This window comes from Gymnogyps californianus, chromosome 13 (genome assembly GCF_018139145.2).
Source record: "Gymnogyps californianus isolate 813 chromosome 13, ASM1813914v2, whole genome shotgun sequence".
NCBI classification, from domain to species: domain Eukaryota; kingdom Metazoa; phylum Chordata; class Aves; order Accipitriformes; family Cathartidae; genus Gymnogyps; species Gymnogyps californianus.
The window spans coordinates 5,644,999-5,670,000 of record NC_059483.1 but is presented as its reverse complement, the minus strand read 5'-3'; the positions used below and the strand labels follow the sequence as shown (position 1 = coordinate 5,670,000).

Genomic DNA, 25,002 nt, shown 5'->3' with positions numbered 1-25,002 from the left:
GGGACGCTACTTTCGGGTTGCTGGCTGCAAACTTTCCCTACGCGCATCCCCGGGAGCACTAGAGGGCACTGTGGGATTTGGGCCACCCCGGCCTCCTCCCGCCGCGCCGCCACCGCAGAGGTCCCGAACTCCCCCCCCACCTCCCCTGCCAGGGCAGGAAGGTTCATCAGGAGGCTGTAAAAGAAACGGTAACGTCGACATTTGAACGCTAATTCCCAATACGGGGCGGGCTGGGAAAGGAAAATGCTTGCTTGCATCCCCGAGGGCCGAGGAGGGTCGTGTGTCCCCCGTCCCCCCCCCCCCCGCCCCAGCCCCGTGAGCGGGAAGGGGTGCCCCAGATGCCGGTGCATCCCCGCGCCGGGCGGCAGCACCTTTGCCAGCAACGCTGTGTAGCTGGGGAGTTTAACTGGGCCTGCCAGGAATCTAAAAATCTCGAAAGACATCTATAGACTAGCCTTTTCTCTGCCCTTGCTACCTATTTGATTAAGAAGTCTCTGTTGTGCTAACTGCAGATGATTTCACTGCAGAACATTTTGACATGCAAATGATAGCAATTAATGCCTTTGAAACAATTTATGATTTCCGGCCTACTTCAACATGTATTAGCATATACCTGGTTTCTTTAATATACACTTTGTTTTTCCAAAACCACAAACATAGTTGCTGGAATTTCATGTGGAAGTGCTTAAGGGGTTGAAAGTTAACACCTTTGTGAGTCGAGCAGTCTCACAGTTGCTGCTAAACAAAAGCCTCTTTGTAGAAGCTTTCTCGAAATGTTTTCTTAACATGTTCCAAGTAGTTTTAGGCAGGCAACTAAAGTAAACAAGATGTTACCATGATAAAAACACTTGTGAAAACATTACAGAGTGCACTTAGTAGTTTCTTTCACATAAACTCCCCTTCGTTTCATCAAAGTTAAATGCACATGAAGCAGATTACTAGCATCACTGCAATATAGGATTGCAAGATCTCTCCAACGGTCTGTGTCCCTCTTTTAAAGAAGATATTTGATTTAAAAATGGTACAGCCATGATTAAGCACATCTCAACCACAATCAAATTTAAAAAAAAGGGGGGGGGGGGGGGAGATAAACCCCTACTCAGTCTTCTCCCTCATTTTTTGCCTGGGATGCCTGCATACCTTGCTGAATAAACCACCCTCCCTCCAGCAGGGATTTCCTGCACAACTTGCCGTATAAGGGGCATGTATTTCTATCTGCAACGGTCTTTAAACACATGCAAATGAAATCAAGGATATAGTCAATTTTGAAGGAAAGTCGCTCTGTGCTACTAATTGCTCCTTTCGTTGCTGCCTGCGAGACGGGCCCTGGTTAACACGCGAGACACGTGTGCACCCTCCAGCCCTCACCTTGCTTGCCGCAGCTTGGCAGAAGGCCATCAGGTCACCGCGATGAGACTGGACTTGTTTTTGTTTTTGGGCTCGGGGAGTATTCTGGAGCACGCAGGGTGCTCCTGTTTCATTAGGCTTAGCAGCAGTCCCTGCTGCTATCAGTTAGCTTTAACTGATACCGCATCACATGATAACCAATGGCTGATGGATTAAAAAAAACAAAACAAAAAAAAGAAAACCCCAACGCTAAAACTGCAACTTATTTCAAAAAGAAACAGGGAAATAAATGCGTACAATAGCCTGTGTATCTGCTGGTTCTGATAAGCATCCTCCTGTTGGCTGTGAGTGAAAGACAACTAGGATCGTTATTTGTACAGTATTTATCTTTGAAATCAAGGGCCCTGTGGTGTACCTCACCTTGGGAACAAACACTACAGAACCATCACAGAAGAGTGTCAAATCTCTGGTTTTGATTTACCAACAGTTATGATATTTCTTCCTCAAGAGGAAAAGAAATGAACCATGTTTTAGACCTGCGAGTCCTTTTTTCTCCCTTAACTGCAGAATCATTTTATTGGCATACAGGGCTTTCATTCCACATGTAACTTCTCTTTGCTTTTTCTAACAGGCCTTTTTACTGAGGTAAGTGAAATTAAGCAATGCTCAATTGATACACGGGCTGTATTTCACTTGGTAAACAAGAGCTTTTCTCTTGAGGGGACTGTCGAAAGAGCTTCACGGATTATACAAGTATCAGAAACTTCAAGCATCTACCTGTTATCTTTTCATTGAGCAAAGAATTCTGATAAATGGCAATATAATTTAAGGACGGACACTCCACAGGAGACTTGGAAGGCTACGGTATCGTTTATGAAGCAAGGCTCACTTCCTAACAGTGCCAATACGCTGCTCGGGGACATTCATTTCTGCATTCGTTCTGGGTTAAATATCACTCTGAACAATAAGACTTTGTCTGGACACTGTAGAATTTGGATAATGAGAAAATTTACACGAGCTGATGGGTTTAAGAAAGTCACACGAAATATTTCTGTTGAAAGGTTTCAATGCGGAAAAAAAAAAAAAGATTGACAGTAAGTCAGTGATAAAAGAACCAGAATTGTTGGAGCTGGGAGTAGATGGAGCCACTTTGGGTCCAGACTGGGCTGGTAATGGTTTTCAGGTTATTCCTACCTATTGATTGCCCCAAGTATCTCCTCCAGGTGAACTGGTGGACTTGGTCTACTTACTGAAACATCTCCAAAATACCATATAAAAATCAACCTTGCCTCTACCCATGCCTTGTGACTTAAGGGCTCTATTTTCTACGCATGGTCACGTCAAGCAGTCCACTGCTCTGTAAGAAATCTTCCTGAAACCAACAGATCTAATCTGGAACATGGGACTAGCACAGGAAGCAAAGGTGGGATAATCTGCCCTTGTGTGACTACACATGTTATTCCAATATCTAAGGCTACCACAGCACCTTTCCCTTGCATTAAGTGCAATAAAAATTAGAATTGTTTTAAAGGTCTAAATGCTATAGCATGGCATATGAATATGAATGAGCTGGCAAGTATGGCGAGATTAGCATTTATTTCACTTAAGTGAACAACAGGACGAATTAAAAGAAAAAAGGCCACCCTTCATGGAAATTTATGACTAGCACCTTCTTATTTTGTAATCCTCTTGTAATGAGAACCTTACTGTACTACTCCTTACTTGTAACATATGTTTATACTAGGACCGGCGCTGCTCCTACTGAATTCAGGAGGGTTTTGCCAGTGGAAGCAGAACTGGCCCATTCTGTTCTGAGAGCAAAAACCTATCTGTATCATCTAACATCATCCAACAAACATCCTCTGCTTGCTGTCGCCCTTCCCTCCCTCACATAAAAATCCAGGGAACTGCCCCAGAAAGAATAGATATAGCTGAACGTTTTGGGACTAATCCTACTTATCCATCCTGAAGAATTCCATGTATTTATGTGGACTAACTTCATGAGATCACCACTGTAAATGGGAGCAGAATTTGTCCCTTTGCGCATTTAAATCATAAACATTGCTTGGGCGGCTGGTCTTTTGTGATCTTACAACCCAACAGCCGTAGTACTTGAGAAAAGATCAGTGCCCAAACCTTCAAGAACCTGGATGCACCCAAAGCATATGTGTACCTGGTGATCTACCCAGACAGAAAACTCTTCTTGCTCCAGCTTGGAGGGGTGAAGCTGACGGTTTAGCTGCGGAGCAGCCATGTGTAAGTTATTAGAGCTCTGTCGGTCCTTCCCAGCATTGGGATGCACGCATTACCACATACTAGTCCATAATGTACTGTTTATGCAATGTGTAGAACTGTGTTCTTTGGCAGTAAGGAAAGGTCTGCAGCAAACTGCAGGGGCCCAATTAATATAATTATAGTTTATTTTTAGTAGTATAGACTTTGTGCATTAGTTACTTATTTGACATAAATTAAATTTCATGTGATGTTCTGCAATTCTCTCTTTCATTACGGAGTTAATTTAAGACTAAATTTCTAAATTAAAGTGAAATCAAGGTTAAATCAAGGTTGTATTGTTTACATTAGCAATACTGCAACTTAAAAATTATTTAAATAAATAATTAAAAAAAAGGCTGCGGAACTGCAAACACTCTATTTTTATAGTACTACACTGAGCAAGACCATACTTTCCCCACGGGGCTAATTTACTATCCCCTGTTAAAACGTTCTTGAGCCTGATCCAAAAGCCACTGAAGTGAAAGGGAGCGCTCTGTTGACTTCAATGGGCTTTGCATCAGGCCCACGGTGAGTGACAGCACACAAAATTTCAGGGCATGCTTTCTGTACAATGCAAGTGCCAAAAAAACCATCCTTACTTTAGGAACGACTGGAAGTCTTCACATACTGCTTCACAGCCTGGCCATTTGCATACACCGTGTCCATAGAGCGGATGGCTGTGTGAGTGCTCCTCGTGGGATAAACTGGAGGAGAGAAAGAGAAAAGAGAAAAAGTGGCATAACTGAAGGTACCGCGCCAATTAATCTTCACAAAGACTCTTAAGAACAGCAAACAACAGATCCTGAAACATCCCTAACATCTCACGGTACCCACCTGACTCTGCCCATGGTTTTTCAAAACAGAATTAAATATCATTTGCAGTGCGAAACATGTGTCATTCTTACTTAGCTATCCTCCTACATTTCATTCATTAATTAAAAGCTTTGTGAAGAATTTAAATTAACATGGACGGGGGAGAAATCATTTGACAGACCTGCTTAATATCCTGCTTGATATTTTGCTAAGAAATTTATGAACATTGCATATTTACAATTCAACTTCATCAGGAAGAAAAGTCATCTCCATACAGCAGTGTATTCTTATAACACAATACAACCGGACCTGAGGCTTTCCTCATCGCTATAGAAAGAGGAAAAGCATCAAGTTTGCAGCCTTGGCTTTCCCACCATGTTATTTATTTACTGGGTTGGGGGTTTTGGTGGTTTTTTTTTTTGTTTTGTTTTGGTTTTTTTTTTTTTCATTTTGGAGTGGTTTTTTTTTTTTCCCCTCTTACAGGCTGTTTCTTTGCACAAGTACAGCCCCCTTATGTCCCAGTAAAGAAAATTCAAGATATATTTTCAAACGCAAAATTCATCATAAAAAAAGGAACCTTGTAATCAAAGGATTCCTCAGTACGAGGGGTTAGTGGGGGCTATTAACCTTGCTAAGATTTGGCAGGAACGTCACAGAGCTTTCTAACTACTGAAACCAGGGTTAAAGAAAAAAATTCGTATGAGCACTAAGGGGTTAATCCTTCAGCGGGATTCCAATCAATACGTAATGATTTGGCTGCACTGATCCAAGTCATGAGATGCTTTGATCCGGGCCATGTGGTGCTCAGGGAAATGTATCTGTTGCACTAACTGGTGAACCATATTCTAAAATATCTTCTTTATTCAACTTCTGCATAGAAACTTCTTAAGCAAAGGAATTATTTTTGCAGCAATTTCCATAACCTTAGATGACTTTAAAAATAAAATGTCAAAATAATATTGAAATCTCGATTTTATGCTCACACACATATCTATTTTTCATAGCAAACCTTTTTGCTACAGTATGCCTGTGCTGTATTATGAACTTCAAACATACACAAAGGATATGAACAAATACTGGCATCTAGGTGTGGCCTTTATGACTTATTTTATCCTGGATTACAGGTAACGTTACGGGTAAATGCCTATTTTTTGCCATTTCACTTTTATACACATGTGGAAATTTATTTATTATTTATTCTTGTTCTGCAGTATTATCTGCCCGGGTACTATAACAAAATTGTGTTCTTGTATTATTTCTGATGCACTGGATAGCAAGATCACCATAGAACATACCCCCTGAGATGCTATCCCAAATGCAAGGCAGTTGCACGAGAAACTGTTGCCCAGATTCTGCCACTTTTGACTTTAGGCCCAATTAAGATAACTGAAGGTGGGTTTTTTAATTATTTTTAAATTTTTTTAAAAATTCAAAAAAGGTACAGATCTGACTGGAAAAGGTATTACGACTTGTACATTAACCTAATTCATTATTTCATTAAAATCTTATTTTTGGCTGTTTACAAACAGTTCTTCAAGCATAAATATATATATGCGCAAGGTAATTGCCTAAAAAAACCAACTGCAGGTGAAGAGACTTACAAAGGCCTTTTCTATAAAGGAATATTACACTGGTTTAACTTAATCAGTTTTTTTAAAGTGTGCAAGTGGGGAGAAGCTCTATCAGTTAAGTTTTTAAAAGAACAAAGGGACCGATGCACTCCTTGCAAGGAAATTAGAAAAATGCTACACCACACATTTCCTCAGCTGAGAAAGAGGGAGGATGGCTGAAGGAACACCGTCCACCCAAGCCAGACAGGCATATGGTCAAATGCCCTCCATACACATCAGAAAAGAGTAATTCAGAAAATAACGGGTTTTATCATCTGCTTCCATACCTGAAAACAGCAAAGGGTGAGAAAGTAGGCTTTCATGTTAACACTCCATTAAAGTCCATGAAGACTACATATGAGAGTAACAATTTCAGTGTGTTTGGCAGAACCCAAAAAAAAAGGGCGCGCGTTACCCATATGCCAGGATGACTGCAGAAACGCCATGTGACGCCAAGTAAGGAGTCAGTCCCCTGTGGGTTTTAAGCACTGTAAATCTCATTATAATATCAACAGGAGTCACATGGCTTAAACCCCCAGCAGGGTTTTTTAAAGTTTCTCTGTGAGAGCCTAAAGGCCATGGCCAAGTCAACGGAAAGAGCCCTACCGAGATCTGTATTTATTTTTTAAACCCAAGTGCAAATCTCTCTTCTTTCCAGGGAACTTGCACAAGACAAGACAAACTATGTAGGACATGATACCCTGGTACTGTGTCCAAAGAAAATGATGGAAGGACCAAGACAGTATCAAACTGCAAACAATGCTCAGGATGTCAAAGTCTAGTGCTGTCAATAACCAGAAAGATTGGTGTTGACTGTAAACGGGAACTCAAAAGGTCATTTTGCTAACACGATGCTAAGTGTAACGTACTTAACACCTACGTATAGCTTCCACTGCCATTCGACAAAGCAACTACTTCAACTTACCAAAAATAGACACTTCAGAAAGAAAAAAACCCTCAATATTGAAAGACAAATGCAGACACCCTCCGTAGGCAGCATGCTTTTCCGAAGGCAGCTACTCCCATCCCGCTCGGGGGGTTTCAGCAGTGCCTTTCGGTGACCTTTATGTGTCAGTATCAGGTTACTGCTATTTTATCCATCCCACTTTTGAAGATATTCTAGATTGCCACTTGTTCCCTGATAGAGCCTTAAGAAGCACCTCAAAACAAAACAAAGAGCGGGTTTATACAGAAGCGGATGTAACGCACAAAGGATACAGCCAGTGGAAATGAATGGAGAACTCTGTTTAACTGATCTAAGTATTCACTTTGAGCAAATAGAGGTGGAAAACGAAGATTTTAATCCAATACATAAACAAACAGCTTTGTGGGCACAATGCAAACCTATAATCTTAAATTGTTCAATGATATTTTGTCTGCATGCAAGCACAGTTTCTGTAATCTGGATGCATCCTCGGTCTCACTGCCGGAGACAGACTTTTCGAAGATCTGAGCATTGGCAAGCAGAAGCAAGTTTTAGGTCTGTTTGATTTCTAATGACACATTAGAGTAGGTGTTTGTTTCTGTCACCCTCTCCTTCCCAGGAACGCATATTCATGGTCGGGTACTGGTGATGCAACACTAGTTAGTGGAAGTGATTTTATAACAAGACATAATTTTCAAAGAAGTGAAGGAATAAATGATGTAAGAATCAAGATTATGTGGGGGTTTTTTTCTCCTCATAAGGTATTTGCATACAAAATACTTAACACAATAGAATTATTTCCAAATAATGCAATAGTGCAGTATTATTACATTGAAGTACAGCAAATAACCCTCTGGCAAGTAAAACATCTTGCGTAAGTCAGTTTATTCATGACATACAACTGAGTAACGAAATCCATGTGGGAAGCTGAAAACTGCGTAAGTGTCCACTTATTCTCTGCTGCCTCCAGCCTGGTTTCCAGTAAGGAGGAGAGGGGAGAAGGGCCAGGCACTTCCACAGCTCCTCTGTGCTTGCTGGAGAGAGGAGAGGAGTTTTTACCTCTGCCTTCTTCAACCTACGCTGCTTTGTAACCCCAAGGATCTCCAGAGGGTCTGGAAGCAAATTCAACACCTACTCTGACAGTGACGGCTGTCGAAGCTGGTACTTGCACAGCCCCACTCACCCAGACCACTTCAGCCATTTAACTTTCGGAATACATCTGCTGTGCTACAGCATCACTGAAGAATCACACTCTGGGACACAAAACCACGGGAGATAGAGAAACCATGGACAGCTAAGCCACCACGGAGAGTAAAAATGACAGTATACCTGAAAGAGAGACTGGAACACACTGGGTGTTGGGGAAAGTAGCGACCAAAGCACTAGCATGAAAGCTACCTGTGCTGTATGGTTTAATTCAACCCATACTTACTAACCGTGTGAAACTGGGTACCACGCTTGTACACGCTGGCAAAAAAGTCACGGGTGGATATAAAAAACAGCTAAGCAGAAGCCTCAGTAATAGTACTTCTGCCACACAGTGGACCATATTTTAAATATTCATGATGCTGACATACTTCATATTCTACTCTCATCTGCTTGGGCCAACGGTCTTTGCCAAAACACTGGGGGAAGTCAGTGATGTAGAGAGGCATCCTTGATTTTCCGTTACAGTTATGAAGCATCTGCTCACGTTCTAACGGTGTGGAGAACATGCCTGAGCCACCTGCACACTGAAAAAATCAATACCACGTCTCCTGCTTCCCTCTTGGAAGGGGTTTGAACAGAGCACCCACAGAAACTGCCTTTTTTTTTTAAATTTTATTTTATTTCTCAGGGGCAACGGGAAGTGACCTCACCTTTGCCGGCTGCCATGAAACTGATATCGGTGGATGGTCCAGGCAGGAGCACAGGGCTCAGTCTCACACCACGCTCCCCCTCGGTCTGATGTGGACGGCACAGCCGTCGAGGCAAAATGCCATGATTTTGGTCCTGTACAGGAGGAGGAGAGACACAACTGGGAACCAACACAGGTCTCCTGTGTTCGTGACTGCCTGGTGAGCTCTAAAGCTCATCGAAAGGCACCGACGGAGTAAAGTTGGTGAAAATGTCAGAATTCTCTGAATCAGAAACACTCACTGTATTTGATTTAAAATCAAAACGGAAGCAGTAATGATTAAATCCTTTTACCAACTGTACTCGAATGCAAGTTCCTGCCTTCATGGCAAAATCAATTGAATAAAGATGTGTTTTGCAGTGAAGTTGCACTGGTGCAAACCCCTCTGAATTCTTACTATGGTGGCTTAGTACCTCTTTCCTCTCTAAACGGTGAATTAAAAAAAAAAATTAAAAAAAAAAAAATCAAGAAAATTATTAAGCCATATACTGAAATGGACTACTTCTAGATATTCATGCTTCCGTCCAAGCCTCAGTAACTGCCCAGAAAGCAGGTATTTGGTCTCAACAGAGAATTGTCTGAGCAGGGTAAATGCCTCTCCACCGCTGGATAAAGCTTAGCAGAAGGTCGTGGGCCTTCGGGAGAGGTGGCATTTGATGTGTGTGGCCAGTGACAGCTCTTTCGAGAACTGGCTTGCAAATTTTTGGATGCTTTTTAAAGCTGCATTTCTCCCCTTCCTCATTACTTTAGTCCACATCCAGACCTAGGACTAGATGAAGCTCATGTTTTACATCAAGCCCTATTGGAAGTAACAGGAGTGGTATATTACATTTTAAATGACTACACCAATTTAAGACAAATCAGGTTAAAACTGCAGCCTACAGGCTGAAACCCCGTCTTCTAATCGGTGTGCACTAACTTGTATACTCCTGTAGTATAAGGGAAAAAAAAAACCCCACAGCAGAGCTGTAGCATTGCTGTTTTAACACAAGGCCAGCAATGCACCCCAGATCACTGCCCCCCATCCTTACACCTCTCGTGGCACTATTCTCTAAATGCCTGTTGCAAGGAGAGTGCTGGAGCATTTGCAGCAAGACTAAGACAAAATCTGGCTAACATTCCCCTTCTTTTCTACCCCCATCCCCACTGCAAAGAGTACAACCAGACTGGATAATTATATGCATCATCTTCTGGTTTTGATCTGCACACTGATGGTTTGGATTATTAATCAACATTATGACCCTCTAGCACTCTCAAAGTACTATGTGGCACCCCCTCTTCCAACCCCGCAGCAGAACTGCCACGGGGCCCGGCCAGGCACTGCCCTACATCCTTTCCTTGGAGGAACTGAACATATTTCTAGACCATTTAAAAGAAATGCCCATTGCAAAAAACTCAGTATTGAATCCATCACTTATCTCAGGTGGAAGTTCCATTCCTGCACTTGAATTAACGAGTTCCTCTACTATTTGAAACTCTTATTTTTTATTTCAACCTTGTGCCTAGGTACTGTAGTGAAAAGTACATCAAATATACCCAGATGCATACGATTTGAAATGCTGGATTTTAAATTCCAGCACTGCTAACTAATGAGAACAATTTTTTCCCTCTTCTTCTTTGTAGCATCACTTCATGTACTTACATACCATAATCACATCCTCCTAGAGCCTCTATTTTTCCAGGGTGTAGATCTTTAATTCCCTTTAATCTGTCTTCATAGCCTATTCCCTCCAACTCCTTTATCATCCTAGCTGCTCTCCTCTATGTTTGCTCCTGCTCCTCTTTATCCTTTCTGCAAGAGAGTGGCCAATTGTACATCACATTCTCAATGTGGTTTAACTGGTTCTGCATAAAGTAGAACAGGAAGAAAGGAGGACTCGGATGCAACATGCATGTTTATGCCTCCCGTGACTGCATTTACCTTTTTAACTAAGACATGGCACTGAGTGTCCCACCTTAATTTCTCAACCCCGATTATGCCTCAGCCATTTCCCACACAACCGATGCTGAGCAGCTGACGTGTCACGTCAAACCGGCAGTTTGGAATTTTTATTTCCTAGCTGCACTACCTTCTACTTATCCCTGCTAAATCTCATTTTATTCCTCTCTGAACAGCCTCCTAATTTATTCAGATGAAAACGGATTGAGATTCAGTATCTTAGGTTTAATTAGGAAAAATGTGATCCTACCACTTTCTTGGGTTTGGGGTTTTTTTTGTGGGTTTTTGGTTTTTTTTTTTTTTTTTAACTGACTTTCAGCACAGCAATTCCATCCCTTACACATCCAAATCGTGTGGCAGAGGGAGGTGGCAGTGGCAAGGCTTTGGCCCTGATTCAGCAACGCTTTTAAGAACACGCGCAAGTTTAAAAACACAAGATTAGACCTTGGACTTCACCGAGACTGAGGTGTAAAATTACAAACATACATACATACCTTGTAAAAAGATCCTGTTTGCCAACCTTATTTCATTGTAATTTATATTCTGTTGTTACACTTAAATCTATAGTAAAAGAAAACACTGAGAAACAAGATCTATTCTTGTTTAACAAAATTGTATTCTGTTACATTTAGAATTGAGGCAAGCCTTTCGCCCTTATATAAACTGGTGATATGTCAACAAATATGATTAGCACGGATTATTCACGTCAGTATTTTTCACCCCTGTCCCACAGGCACAACAAAACCCGCGCAGAAGGTGACTGTCACATCGCATACAGCCTGGCAGCTCGCTGGGTGAGCCTTCACCCACTGCACAGCCCTGTGGCAGCTAGGAAAGTGCCCTTTGGGAAAATGTTTATAAAAAAATAGTTAAGATAAATAATGATCCAAGGGAGAAATACAGTTAAAGCATTGAATTCTCTCTGCCACATGCTTTCCCTCCAAAGAATGCTATTTAAAAAAGCACTAAAATTGAGAGGACACAAGCCTACTTCCCCAGGGAAGCGTGCTGAATCATACAGGTAGTGTAAATATCATATGCTGCTGCAGGTGCTAGGCGGTCTATTTGTTTGTGTTTACTAAAAGGCATAACAAATAGTCACACTAAAACAGAACAACATTTGGCATTGGAATGATAGATACCAGAGCAGCCATAAATCATGTTCACTTGTTTATACTCAAACCGCTGCGCAACGCTCACACTTCAGCCCCCTTTTTTTCAGAGAGCTCCTTTGCTGCGATTTGCCCCTTTCAGGGGCAGCCTCCAGCTCCCGGCTGGGCAGCATCACGATGCATGGTACTGAGGGGCTCAGCATCCTTCCCAAGTACAGCACACCCAAGAAAAACCATGCAACATTGCAAGAAAAAGGAAAAAAAAAAAAAGGTAGTAAGCAACAGACTTGCACGACATTATGGTCAGCTAACATCGTTTACAGCTTTGCAACTTCTGAGTTAATTCACAGTATAAACAACGAGGAAAATGTTTCTTCCGAGCAAGACTTCCTGTAAACTGTTCATTAGAGCGGCGCTGGGCGCAGGGCTGGTGCACCTGCTGATTAACCATGCGCTCCAAGAATAAACAAAAACCGAAGCCAGCGAGATTGTTCTGGAATTCGCTCAGAGCTGATTTTTCTTCCCCCACATTATAAATTAGATTCTACAATAAAACAAACAGCAGAACATAGGTTGCCGAGAGTTAAAATCTACTTTTTACACTACATTGACCACAGCACCCACAGGCACAGCTACAATGTCTTTCTATGAATGGGACAGATTGCCATATGGATGCAGACACCGAACAAGCTGTACAACTCCTGGCGACAAGTGCCTAGGGGACTGTCCTATATTAGCACCACCTGTGCTGGGGAAATTGTGCTCTGTGTATGAAATGGTATTTAAGGGCCCATCACGATGTTATTTTTGAGTACACACAAAAAGGAAAATTACAGTTAAAAAGAATTCGCTGGCTAGCAGATCTGTTGCTCAGTTCCCAAGATCGTTTCCCAAAGGAATAGTTATCTTCTTTATTCACGCAGCCCAAAATGACAAGCTGCAACACATATTAGCAGTTTCCCTGCCTGGGCTTATACCATCGTTTCAATAAGAAGAATACACTTTATAATATACATACGTCTTTCCTGATCACACAGAAGAAATTACAGCCCTCCCACCTTAAAAACACCAGCTATATGGAAAAACACCCCATGCCATTACACAAACGTTGCTCCAGCAGCAAGCAATGCAATATAAATTTTCCTTGGGCTCCTTCCCCCACCCCTCAATGTGCAGCAGGTAGAGCCACAAATCCCGATTACCAAATTTCAATGTGCATCTCACTACTTTGAAAATATAACCCTGTCTGACTGACAAAAATAGAGCTCCAGATTAGCACAAGAAGTCAAGGGAGAGGGGAGAAGGGAAAAGAGGTTTGAGCAGTACCTAGCTGCTCTACGAAAAGAGACTTCCCCCTCTCCAAATTGTAAGAAAAAAAGGATGCCAAGAAAAAGAAAAGTAAAATAAATTGAATTAAAGAAAAACACTTGTAAAGTGAACATTACAACCTGGGAAAAATGATGTCATTTTATTGAGAAACTCATTTTTTTCCATTAAACCATAGTGAAACGGATAAAGTTTATACAGCTTAATGGTGGAGTTTTACTTTAAATGCTACTCAATATCTTAGCAGTACGATATAACATGATATAACAGCTGTCATACTAACTGCTCGATTTTTATTGAACAGCAGAGAAAACAGTCACACAAAAATCACCTAACTTCTCCCGTACTTTTACGGCATTTTCAAGGGTGTTTCTTTCCCACTCTCAGGCTGCGATACGTATGATAAAAAAATAACACAGCTCTTCATTAGCTCCCTGCTCAGCTCTTTAGGATAGTCAGATCTCCCTAGCAAATGCTGAGGAAGGACAACTTGCACACAGGAGGAAATAAAAAGAAACAGGAATCCACGGTGCAGTAAAACAAAAACAGGTCCCTTTTTAAGACTACTACATAAACACCTCTAATAAAAGAGGAGGACAAATTTTCATTTGACTTTAAGTATTTAGACAGGAATGTTTTAGTAAAAGTTTAACTGCAAAGTGCATGCAATTAACAGAAAGCCATCAGCTATTTCTCTGGTATGTAAAAATAGCATTAAGCTGTATTAAATGCACGTGTAAGTATCTCAGTTGCAAGAAAAGGGAGGAGATATGCAAAGCACTCAGATATCAAACAATGATCTGTTGGCCAGATGGAGGAATAAAACAATACATATGCTAAAATTTGGAAAAGTTCTGTTAGGCGTCTGCCAAGGCTCACCCAATCTATTTTAAGTGCTTTTTGATACATTAGCTTAGTGTTTGGAGTTGTACAACTGATGGTTATTACACGGGACCAGAAAGCAGCAAAGCGTTGGCGTGCAGGAGCTCCCTGACGCTGGGGCAGCTTCCCAGGGATGGCAAAGTGTCAAACACAGCACCCTTATTTAGCAAAGGGCCACACCAACTAATCACAGACTGGTTAGCTTTGCCTCTTTTGTAGGGAAAAACAAATAAAATAAACTAGAAACAATTGTCCATGGTTTAGTGAAACAATTCTGTGAAAAGCATAATTTGATTAAAGAGCTCCCGGGCAGACTGAGGAGCAAGCAGTAGGGTACAACTGATTTAGCAGAAGGCTTCTCGAAAACATGAGTGCCCCAGCAGACGCGAGGTGTGGGCAATGCAAAGGACGCTACACACCCGAATTTGAAAAGCACTAACAATAAAAAGTGCCTGATAAGGCTTAAAACTGAAGATTAGCAACTCCAAGTCTGAGTCACGGCTGATATTTTTTCAAAGCTGATTACACAGAGAAGTGACTCAGACAGGGAGAGCATATAGTAACTGGTGGTGATTTCTTTGGCGGGGGAGTGAGTGCCAAGGCATCAGGTAGCGGGATGCTTTGGGTTGTACCTGCACATAATAAATAGAGATGGCTGGGCCAGCGCCCTGCTCCAGCTGACGCAGCATCACCGTCACCGAACAGCCCAACTGGCCTCACAGCCATCACAGCCGTACTAGGTGCAATGAGAAGAAATAGAGCAGCCATATAGAGAGCGGGATGGTTTATCGGATAGGCAGCTGGGCATCCAGGCTCGGCTCAAGCCTCCGGCTCCAACCTGGCTCTGCAGCGAGGAAGCTGCATGGAGGCACCTGAGCTGCTCAGACCGTGGGTAACAACATAAGGGTCATGATGGGGTTTGTGCACATGGAGCAGCTAAATACCTTCTGGGAGGGAAGGCCCCAGGACCACTGATTTCTTAAGGGAGAATGGATTTGAGGTAACCTAATCCAACAAGACTCTGCTGATGGTAAAGTATAACGAGCTAAAATCAACTGAGAGGAGCCGACACGGATGAGTAGATTTGGTGCTGGCACCAGTGCAGAATGAATGCCAGGGACTACGCGGAGAGGCAGGCCAAGAGAGCATCAGGCCCTGGGAGCATATGGACTGCAGGCTGAACTGTTTCATCCCGAGCATTAATAATGGACTGAAGTCTGTAATTCTTAATTGTGCTGAATCCTAATGCCCTCATCTAAGGGCCTTGGGATTTTGATGGAGGATCAGCTGGCATGGAAGATAACAACAGTAAAACAAAATGCATTAAGCCTAACCAGCAGATCAATGGTCTGCCACGCTGTTTCTCTCACTTCCCTTCGGAGTCTTCTCCAGACTCCTTCCTTCCGCGACGCTGGCAAGAAAAAGTCATTTAAAAATCCCCTTGTTTATCCCATCTATTTTTCCTACGAGATGGCTGCTTGCTTATGTGGAAGGACAAGACTCAAGCATGGTTGGAAAGGGTATAAAGACAACAGGGGACAAACATGGGATTGCTGGCAGATAGAGAAAGGTCTCTTGGACACACAGTCTTTACCTCCAACTCTTCACCTTACCTCTTGCAAACAGATGTGTTTCCTAAATTTATAGGTCTGGACCTTCATTTAACTCACTTATTTACGTACAGCCTCCATCATCCTGTCGCTGCTGCAGTCAATACAGAACGGTGCCAGGGGATGGGACCAGCACACAGCACCCCCAGACCTCCTGGTTCAAGCCCAAGCTGGAGCAACCTCTGCTCACTGCAAAGCGCAGATGAATTCTGCACTGTTCTGCTTTTCCAAATCTACCCACATCGGGAATATTCCCAAGCATGCGGGTTTCGGGATGCCCACTGCTCATCAGGTTATAAAGTTAGTAGTCACCTAAAGCGACCGGGCATCCACCCGCTTTGTTTTGCTGTTTTTCTTAAGAAAATAATCAAGCTTCCCCCAAATAAGATGCAGTGGAATGAGACGGAAAGCGGGTACTGTCCTTGACATTTCTAAGCACAGCAGATGTACTTAACTGGCTCCTGTTATTTATTTATTTACTTGTGTAGAGAAAATGCTTGTTACTGAAGAAACCCAAATGCTGATAAGATGATGAGAGGTTTGCATGCTGGTTGATGGTCTCACTTTCGTTTATCCTGCGTGAATGCAAGTATCTATAACTAAATATTTCCCTTAGGGTACTGATGACTGAGGTATGTTTATTGCATTGAGTGAATTTATATATATAATCAGCACAATAAACATTATTAAATTGTCTGAGTAAAATCAAAGCATGAAACACACAGTCAGTGCTGAATTCTAATGATGCTGAATGCCCATGATTGCATGGGGAAAGGATCTTAACAAGCCTTGATTTGAGCTTTGGCATCCGCCTCACAAATCACACGAAATGTTCTCTCTTTAATAGTGCTGAATATTGATAAATGTCTCTGCACGGCACAACAGGGAAGTTGGTCTCTATTGGCAATCTTTACCAAAGTGTGTTTTTTCCTTTTCTACACTCAAGGGTTTACCCTGAATGATTTAATTATAATTTTCCTTGTGTAAGACAAATTAAAGAGGAGAGTAGGAGTGTCATGCCAAAGCAGATTATTTATCTCCTTAACAGATTGCTGTGCACCAAACCCCAGAGCTGCTGCTGCTGCTACTTACAGAAACTGGGCGAAATGTGGGACAAAAGCATAGATGTAATATACATTTAAAGCCCAAATGAATGAAACCATTAACCCGTTATTTATAGCTGGAATTGTTTCATTCCTGTGAAAGCCATACACACAGAGCACGCAGAAACCAAGAGCAGCACCACGATGCTCCCTGGCCCCTGCCCAGGAGCGGAGGATGCCTCCTGCTTTTGAATGTATTCTTGCTTTTCAAACATCCCGGGGTGACTCCGGCCACCCGCCTGCCGTCTGCTTTTTTGCCGTAAAGGAGAACTTTCGTTGTCACTCGGCTCCGACCACGGCAGCCCCGCCGTGGCCAGTGTCACCGGTGACACCAGAGCTGCATCCCCGCAGTCTGCGCAGGACTAAAGCTTTGCTGTACACAACCGTGAGGCTGGGCCCATGGCACGGCAACACGTGGGCATGCCGAGCGGCCAATGACTATTTCTCCTGCTATGTTAAACCCCTTGTTTATAACCAAAACGTGTTTTTACCCAAGACATATAGCAGAGCTGCTGCTTGCCCGATGACTTTTACACAGGTGCCTCTGCTGCCGCTGCGGTCAGCCGAGTGCCTCCCGTCTCACAGGTCTCGAGCGGCCTCGCAACCTGACGCGTGGGATCAGGAACCCCGTAAAACACAGCCTGAACTATCCCAGTGACATGTGCCAGAAATGACAGTGATGATTGTAACTCCCACATAACGAACTTGCCTCCTGCAGCCCACTCCTCCTCAAAAGCCCAAGAGGAAGGGGGGGAAAACAGCTTTACAGCACACCCTAAAAGTTAATGTTACCTGTATATGATTATTTATTGCTGCTGGGCACTCGTTATGATGTGGCTGTGCTTAACTGTTAGGACACTTACAGCTTTTACTATGTGCTTTTTACTGTTGTTTAAATCTAAATAAATAGCTCTTGGTTGTATCAGACCAAAGCTAACAGTCAGTTGCACAGAAGGTGCAGGAATGAGAGGGTGGAAGCCACAACACAAAAACCTGCCCTGGCCAGCCCAAGCTGTGGACTTGTGTGATGGGAGGTGGAATGACTGATATCTCCCTCGTGAGCCCTTCTGACAGCCTCATCTGACCCGAGCTTGGGCTCGGAACCACCTCTGCAAGTCCCCTTGTATTTGCAAGCTCACTTGTTGTGCTGAACCAGCTGGGTACAAGAACATACGTGGATTTCACTGTAAGTCTAGCAAACTCATGCTCCCACCAGACCCATGTTTTTTTCTAGTCTTAACCTTTGCAATCAAAAAATTACCAAAACCCTGCTCGTGCCTGTGCTCTCTCTTTTGTAAGTACGCTAAGATTCCACCTTCTGTGAGCTTTCAAATATACATCTGATGGCAGAGCACAGCTACTCTTTCCTCACTGCTCATTCACCACCCTGAACACCCTGCCTGTAGATAAATACCCTTTCAGAAAGGAAACCAGTGCAACACATCTCAACAAGAGGAGTTTGTGTCATATGAAATCCAGGCAGGCACCACGGTGCCTGATGAGACTGCAACAAAACCCTTAAGTGCATCAGTAGGCATTCTTCTGCGTGTAGTCTCCTGCTCTACTTATGGATAAAGATGTAATTCAATCACTGCAGCAAATGGATGGCGTAAACCCTCCATGTACCAAATAGAGGCAAGATAAAGCAAAGTCTGTAGCTCTCTTATTTGTATTCCTAAATATACCCACTTTTGTATTTTGATATTGTAGAGAACTCAACAGAAATGTAAGAAAAGTATAATGGTAAGCTTTAACAATACAGCTATCAATTCAACCACTGAGGATTTTAAGTCTTCTAAACTAAGACAATCTCAAACAATACCATGACATGTTTATGCCTTCTTAATTAATGTATTTGGAACTTTACTAATAAAAACATATGTATCGCCTTGTTTGTAGATCCCAATTGCCTCCAGGCCCCAATTACAGGACTCAGACACATGGATTTCCAGTTCTGCTTGACAGTATACACAGAGAAAATTCTTACTTCAGAAGAGATTCCTATATTTTCACTGCATTTCAAACTAAACAGCAATGGCATACTGTTTCCTCAATTAGATTGCCATCAGCAGACAGCACATGCCTCTATTCACTCAAAGAAGATCCATTTCACTGCATGGGTTTTTATTTTATATACTCGGTAAGAAAAACATAGATAAAAAATTTATTGAAAAGTCATAAACCCATCTTGTTCAGCTCTATATGCAGCAAAAAGGGAACTTAATTGTTTAATAAACATCAAATTGTTTTTAGTATCCCATGTAAGTCTTCATGAAAACCATGTCCTTGACACTTACATGCATTATAAATGTATACGCTGATGTTCCCCCACATGTCCCTGCAATGGATATAAAATGATGCCTTACACACACAGAGCAGTTCTTTCAAGAGCGGTGTGCTCTCCTTTAAAATCTATCTATTCCCAACAGCACTATTTTCTTAATATTAGAAAGATATAAAAGGTATTTATATAGCTTCCCTATCAATCTACTTTCAGACCACCAGAAATATAAACTCTATGGCTTAAAAATTCCATTATCCTCTTTCTAATGAATGAAAGGAGGACGGAAAGACAAAGCCATCAGTTTCCATAAAATCCAGCTTTCACTAGTGTCTGCTATAACATTTCTAGATGGGCAAAGGGACTCTCCTGAATGCAAAGAAGCACTGCCCTCCCCGCTGCGCCCACGCTGCTCGCGCGCTCCCGGAGACCCTTCTCCTCCGCCGCCGCCGCCAGCAGCGACGCTGAGGCTGCAGCAGGCACTGGCACCCACGGCCCGAGCTCCTCTGGGACCGTCTGTCTCACCGTAAGCAAAAGTTATGTTGTTAGACACGCCTCAGTGAAATCTGGGGGTGTAAAGAAACAAACCTGCAATAAAGCATCCTTTGGAATAAAGCAGAGCCCGCGCCAAGAAGCACATCAACAGACAACCCCTGATTTAAGCCATTTCTTTTAACAATGCAAGCCTAGCAAGTATAAATTAACTCACACTTTTAAAAGCCAAACAACACCAGTTAGCTAATTTTATCAGCACTTAAAAAACAATCCACTTTGGAAACCTGGTGAACTCAAGCCTATCCTGTCTTGTGAAAGCAGGTAAATACCGAGTAAAAAAAGGCAAACGTGTTAGATGAGATGGGACACCGAAATTTGGCAGAAAAACGGGTGGTAAAACAGCCTGTACTGACCAACAGATTTTTTTCCTCACCTCCAGCCTGCAAACCCAAAGCACATCAAGAGTAACACCACCCATGATGCAAAACTCAAAAAACCAGCTTACATTCTTCACACTTCCCCCAATACGCTTATCCAATGCACTTCTAATTAGCTAATTGTGCCCACATTGATCCAATTAACAAGCCATAAAAATCTGAACAAAAGGAGCATATTCTGCCCAGTGGAGACTCTATTCAATGACGCCAAAATCAGACAGAGGAAGACATGAAGGACAAAACCGAGGCCAAGGAGGTTGGCCACCGCTCCCAACAATTTCGCCATCATTTCCGCACGCCGTTCGGAGATGCTCACGGGTGGAAACCCCACCGGCACCTACCTCTCCCGTTTAGGAGTGTGGACCGATAGCTGTCCGTTAGTTGAGGCGTGCGGGTTGATGATTAAGGAGGTCTTAGATGGCGCGGAGGAGGAGACGCAGGTGGTGGACAGGTCCAGGCTGCTGTGGTTGTTGCTGGCTGCCTCCTCCGCTGTGTGCGAGCTTGTCACTTCCTTCCAGAGCTGCTGCAGTTCTGTTGGAATCATGCCTGAAACAAACAAATTGGATAATTAAATCAATTAACAGCTAATTCGGCCGTCTTCAAACAGTAATTAAATCAAAGAGTCAGTAAACAAAGCCTAGTGTTAGTTTTGCATATGTGTGTGTGTGTTTTTGCACATGTATTTTTTTTTTTTAATAACTAAAGGCTAATACTGAACACTTGCACGACTCTGCTGAATTTTCTGGTGTGACAGCTGCAATACCTATGAAATGCAAAATCCGGGGTGTGGGGCAGGGGGATCCGCACAACGCAACACCCACCCCAAACACCATGGTAATTATTACTATTTTTTGTAATTTTTAGACCAGAGGGCCCATATCCAGAGTCCCTACTCAGACAGAAATCCCCTCAAGCTTACAGCAAGGCTGACGGTAAAGGTGGCCAAGGGCTACTCTGCAGCCAGCTGGAGAAATTTAATTTCTCCCCCACCCCTCCCCCCCCATTTTTTTTTCTTTTTTTGAGGAAAGTGAGTATTTTCTAACTTGTTTTTAAAAGAAAGGAAGGTCTTAGGAAAAAAAAAAAATACTCAGCTTTATTATTATGACAACACGAACCACAATATGACTAATTTTGTGCTTAAGTTTTAAATGATGACAAATAGCTTTGTTATTAAATACAGTTTTTATTAATCACTTTTAGACATAAATTATGAATTCATATTGTCTTCCTGAAATGCTTTTCAAATTTTAACAGTCAAATTGATTATACTATGATTATTTCATTAACACACCTATCTTTCTCATTAATTTTGGTTTCTCGAACTGCTCACTTAATTGATGGATGTGTCTACTGAAAAACTGTGTAACTTTCTATACAAGTAACACTATTATTACTGTCATTTCTTAGATCAATGCTAATGAGCCATTCAAAAGTAAAATGAAAACATAAAATAAACTTCAAGAAATAATAATAATAAAAAAATACATTTTTTTAATTGTGCCAAAATGGACACCAGGATTAGGACATAGCATTCAATAAATAATGCAAGTGAAAACTTTGCAAACTCCAGTGGGCCAAACCGAAGGCTGGAAGGGGAGCCGCACGCGTCAGCGTGACACGGGCTCACGCTGAGATCATGCTTTTGGATAAAGCTTATGTTTGTGACATGATCAAACAAGTCAAGTTTCTCTCACTGAAGACTATTACAGTGCTCTTTCAGAGACGGCCATGGGAAAAAATTAGCAGTAGAGACGCATCACTTAAATATTCAGGGGAAAAAAAAAATAATAAAAGCCAGTGTCTGTCTGTTTTTAAAGAGGTTTCTCATCACTGTGCTACTGTGCTTCCAGGTCATCATTTGGATGACTGTTCATTGTTTCACCATATTGTAGCACTGGAGCTATCCTAAGGAAACCTGCCATTTTCTGAGTGTATAGCAGCAGCTCACACAGGCATGTATCTCACCAAACGTAAGGTATTGAAATAAAAAAAAAAAAAAAAAAAAAAAAAGGCAGTATGCATTATATTCATTTGAAACACATAATAAAAAATGCCAAGGTCTAAATTTAATTTATTTTTGTCATTTAGAATACAATGGATAGATAATCATCTCAACGTGATCAGCCAAACATCTTTACTTTGCTAAACTGTTAAAGATTTTAATTATGCTAGCTTTGGAGAGCACTGGTCTAATGAGGCGATAGACTCCAGAGAATCTAAGTGGTTAAGAACTGTGAAATGAGTCTGATAGGATTTTTTTATATTCACCGTGGATCGTTTGCATATCAAAGAGGAGTAAATTATTGCACGACAGACCAATAACCTTCCCCGCCTTTCCGAGAGTAGCATTAACAAAAACAGTTGGTCTCCGGTAACGGTTCACTACAAAAAAATGCTAAAATCCTTAAGTATCTGCAATTAATATATATTATGAAAGAGGCTTCAATTTATACATTAAGTGATCAGATATTCTTAGGACACATCCGTTTCTCTAAAGCCACGTCATTTTCCTTTCATCAGACCCAAATGCCAATTACATTTTGATGGATTTTGTCCCAAATGAGCATTTAGTTATTAGACATATTCAATTATTACTTGTCCCCTGAAATTAAACCTCTGAGCAAATTAAACAAAGAAAAAGGTCAGTACACAAGCCTATGTCCTGTTTTGCTGTATCGGGGCTATTATTTTCAAACACCTTGCGAAGTGACAGTGTGGGATGTATTTTTAGCTAACACGCTTGACAGGACTGTCTGCGCACTAACAATTACCTGTGAGCACGGCTGACCCTTACACCACTGTTTACTCAATTGAAACAATAGTGAATAGACTTGTCTGTTGATGATAACATATTGATATGAGACCATATGAGTCGACACCTATTTTTATTTTCCAGAATAAGCAAATAGGGAAAGAATAACTGGCCTTTTTTTTTTTTTTTTTTCTTTTGCCACCACCCCCTTATCTGGATTTCTGCAGGATTTTAATTAGAGACAGGCTAGCACCCACTCTCCTCTCCCTGTCCCCCGTCTCCTCTCTCCTTCCCCTCTCCTCCTGGTCACTTCTGGATCTACTAATGCTTTCTCCCAAGGAAAAGCCTGCAAGTGTTACAGCCATTAAAATATACATACACAAAATATTTATACCCCGCTGTAGATCCTCTAAAAGTCGAGGTGTTTGGTCTAACTTCCTATACAAGTGTAACTCATATTAACACTAACGACAACTATACCGCATATTGAAAGAAAAATAAAATACACCCAATTGTGTGGGGAAAAAATGCTGGAGACAGTAAGGAGGATTTCAGGCTGGGTGACATTAATTTAAGAGAGTTAACTGTGATGTCATACACTTCTGCACACAACCCATCACTTAAAAATGACCACATTGCTTGATTAATAAAATAAAATTTAAAAGAAAGCCTCTCTCCTCCTTCCCCAAATTTAGTTCTTTTAGAATAATTCTGGAGACAATTCCTAACTAGCTTGTCAAACTGGGCAGCTGAAAGGTATGCTCATTACTCATCTGGCAAAATGGTTAAATAAAATAATAGAACAAATGGTAAAAGCAAGGCAAATAGATCCATGAACACTCACAATAAATTACGTAATTTACCATTTAACAGTTTCATTTTAACAGCGAGAGCTAAATTTTAAGTTAGATTCCCAGAATTGCGCTGCAATTACCCGAGATCACTACTGCCGGTGCTGCAACTTCGTACGTACCAGTAACGGGATTTAGACTTGAAACTGCCAAATCTACAGGAGCAATCAGGCACCCAGATGTCTCAGTCCTATTATTTTCACTCGCTGGTGATCTGAAGTGTGATTTGCAGTTTCATTTTGCAGATACTAAAGATCTAGCTCTCGCAGCTCAGAACACTGCTGAAATGCGGTTTGTTTTTAAATTGCTACTATGTACAGATGTAAAATCTAGATTATAGATGTGTCTAAATACAAAGCAGCAAAGATTACACAAATATAACATTAAAGGATGTGCTATTTTGTGTAAGACAATAGGCAAGCACTAAAAACTAAAATGAAACTAAAATACAGCTTTAAACAATGTGTTAGTTCTAAAAACATAACAAAAATATCACTTATGAAGTAGCATTCTCTCCTTAGAAACATTTATTACAGATACTTAAGAACAGAAGTAAAATGCTTTTAACCAAATTCATAGCTACATTTACTAGAGGGATGATTTTATTTTTTTTTATATGCACATTTACATTATTTGTCTCAGTCCTGCAAACTGTTCTGAAAACAAAAGGGCATGATATATGTAATTTTTTTTTTTTTAAATAAGAAGTGTCCATCACCAATTATTTTAAACTATAGCCCTGGCTCTTCATTGCATTTTTCAGGACAACTAGTCCCCTTCATTATGAAAGAAAATGTAGGCACAGGTTTAAAAAATGTATGTTGTGGGGACAGTTGACAGATTACTGCTCACGGAACTCAATTTCCCAACCCCAGGTATCACCGGCTCAAAGACAAACAGAGTTGCTCAACCTCTTTGTGTCCTTGTACCTCCATACCCAGGTGACCATGTTCAAGCAAGCAGAAAGTTGATTTAAACCTCATAATGACATCAGTTTTAAGCCATCGTCTCTCTGATAAGAAAAAATAAAATATCGTGCTGTATTGCAACCTGCCTGAATTCTCAAGTTACTCTTTCCTCCCGCCGCCGAGCCCCCCGCTCCAGCCGCCCCCAACGCTCGCAGCTCATTTCCCTGCAAGAACCAGCCCTTTCTGCTTATATTTATGTCGTCTCCGGCGTGCAAGTCGGCACCCCTTAGGTTTTAAATACGCTTCTTCGTGAGGACTAATAGTTACACTACCCTGCTAACCATATCAATCAATGCCACGACTGCTGAATTACCTACTGGTGTCTCCGATGTGTTACCGCACAGATTACACTTCATGCATCACCACATTCATTTCTTTCA

General features: G+C 41.7%; 1 protein-coding gene across 1 annotated transcript in view; it reads right to left on the bottom strand.

The window, feature by feature from the left end:
- FOXP1 (forkhead box P1) overlaps nt 1-25,002 on the bottom strand; it is a 197,494-nt gene that overhangs the window by 38,903 nt on the left and 133,589 nt on the right. The window contains exons 9-10 of the mRNA XM_050904489.1: nt 20,393-20,597; nt 4,221-4,325 (exon numbers count right to left, since the gene is read on the bottom strand). Of these exons, the coding sequence (XP_050760446.1) occupies nt 4,221-4,325; nt 20,393-20,597 (310 nt within the window). The remainder of the gene's footprint in view (nt 1-4,220; nt 4,326-20,392; nt 20,598-25,002) is intronic.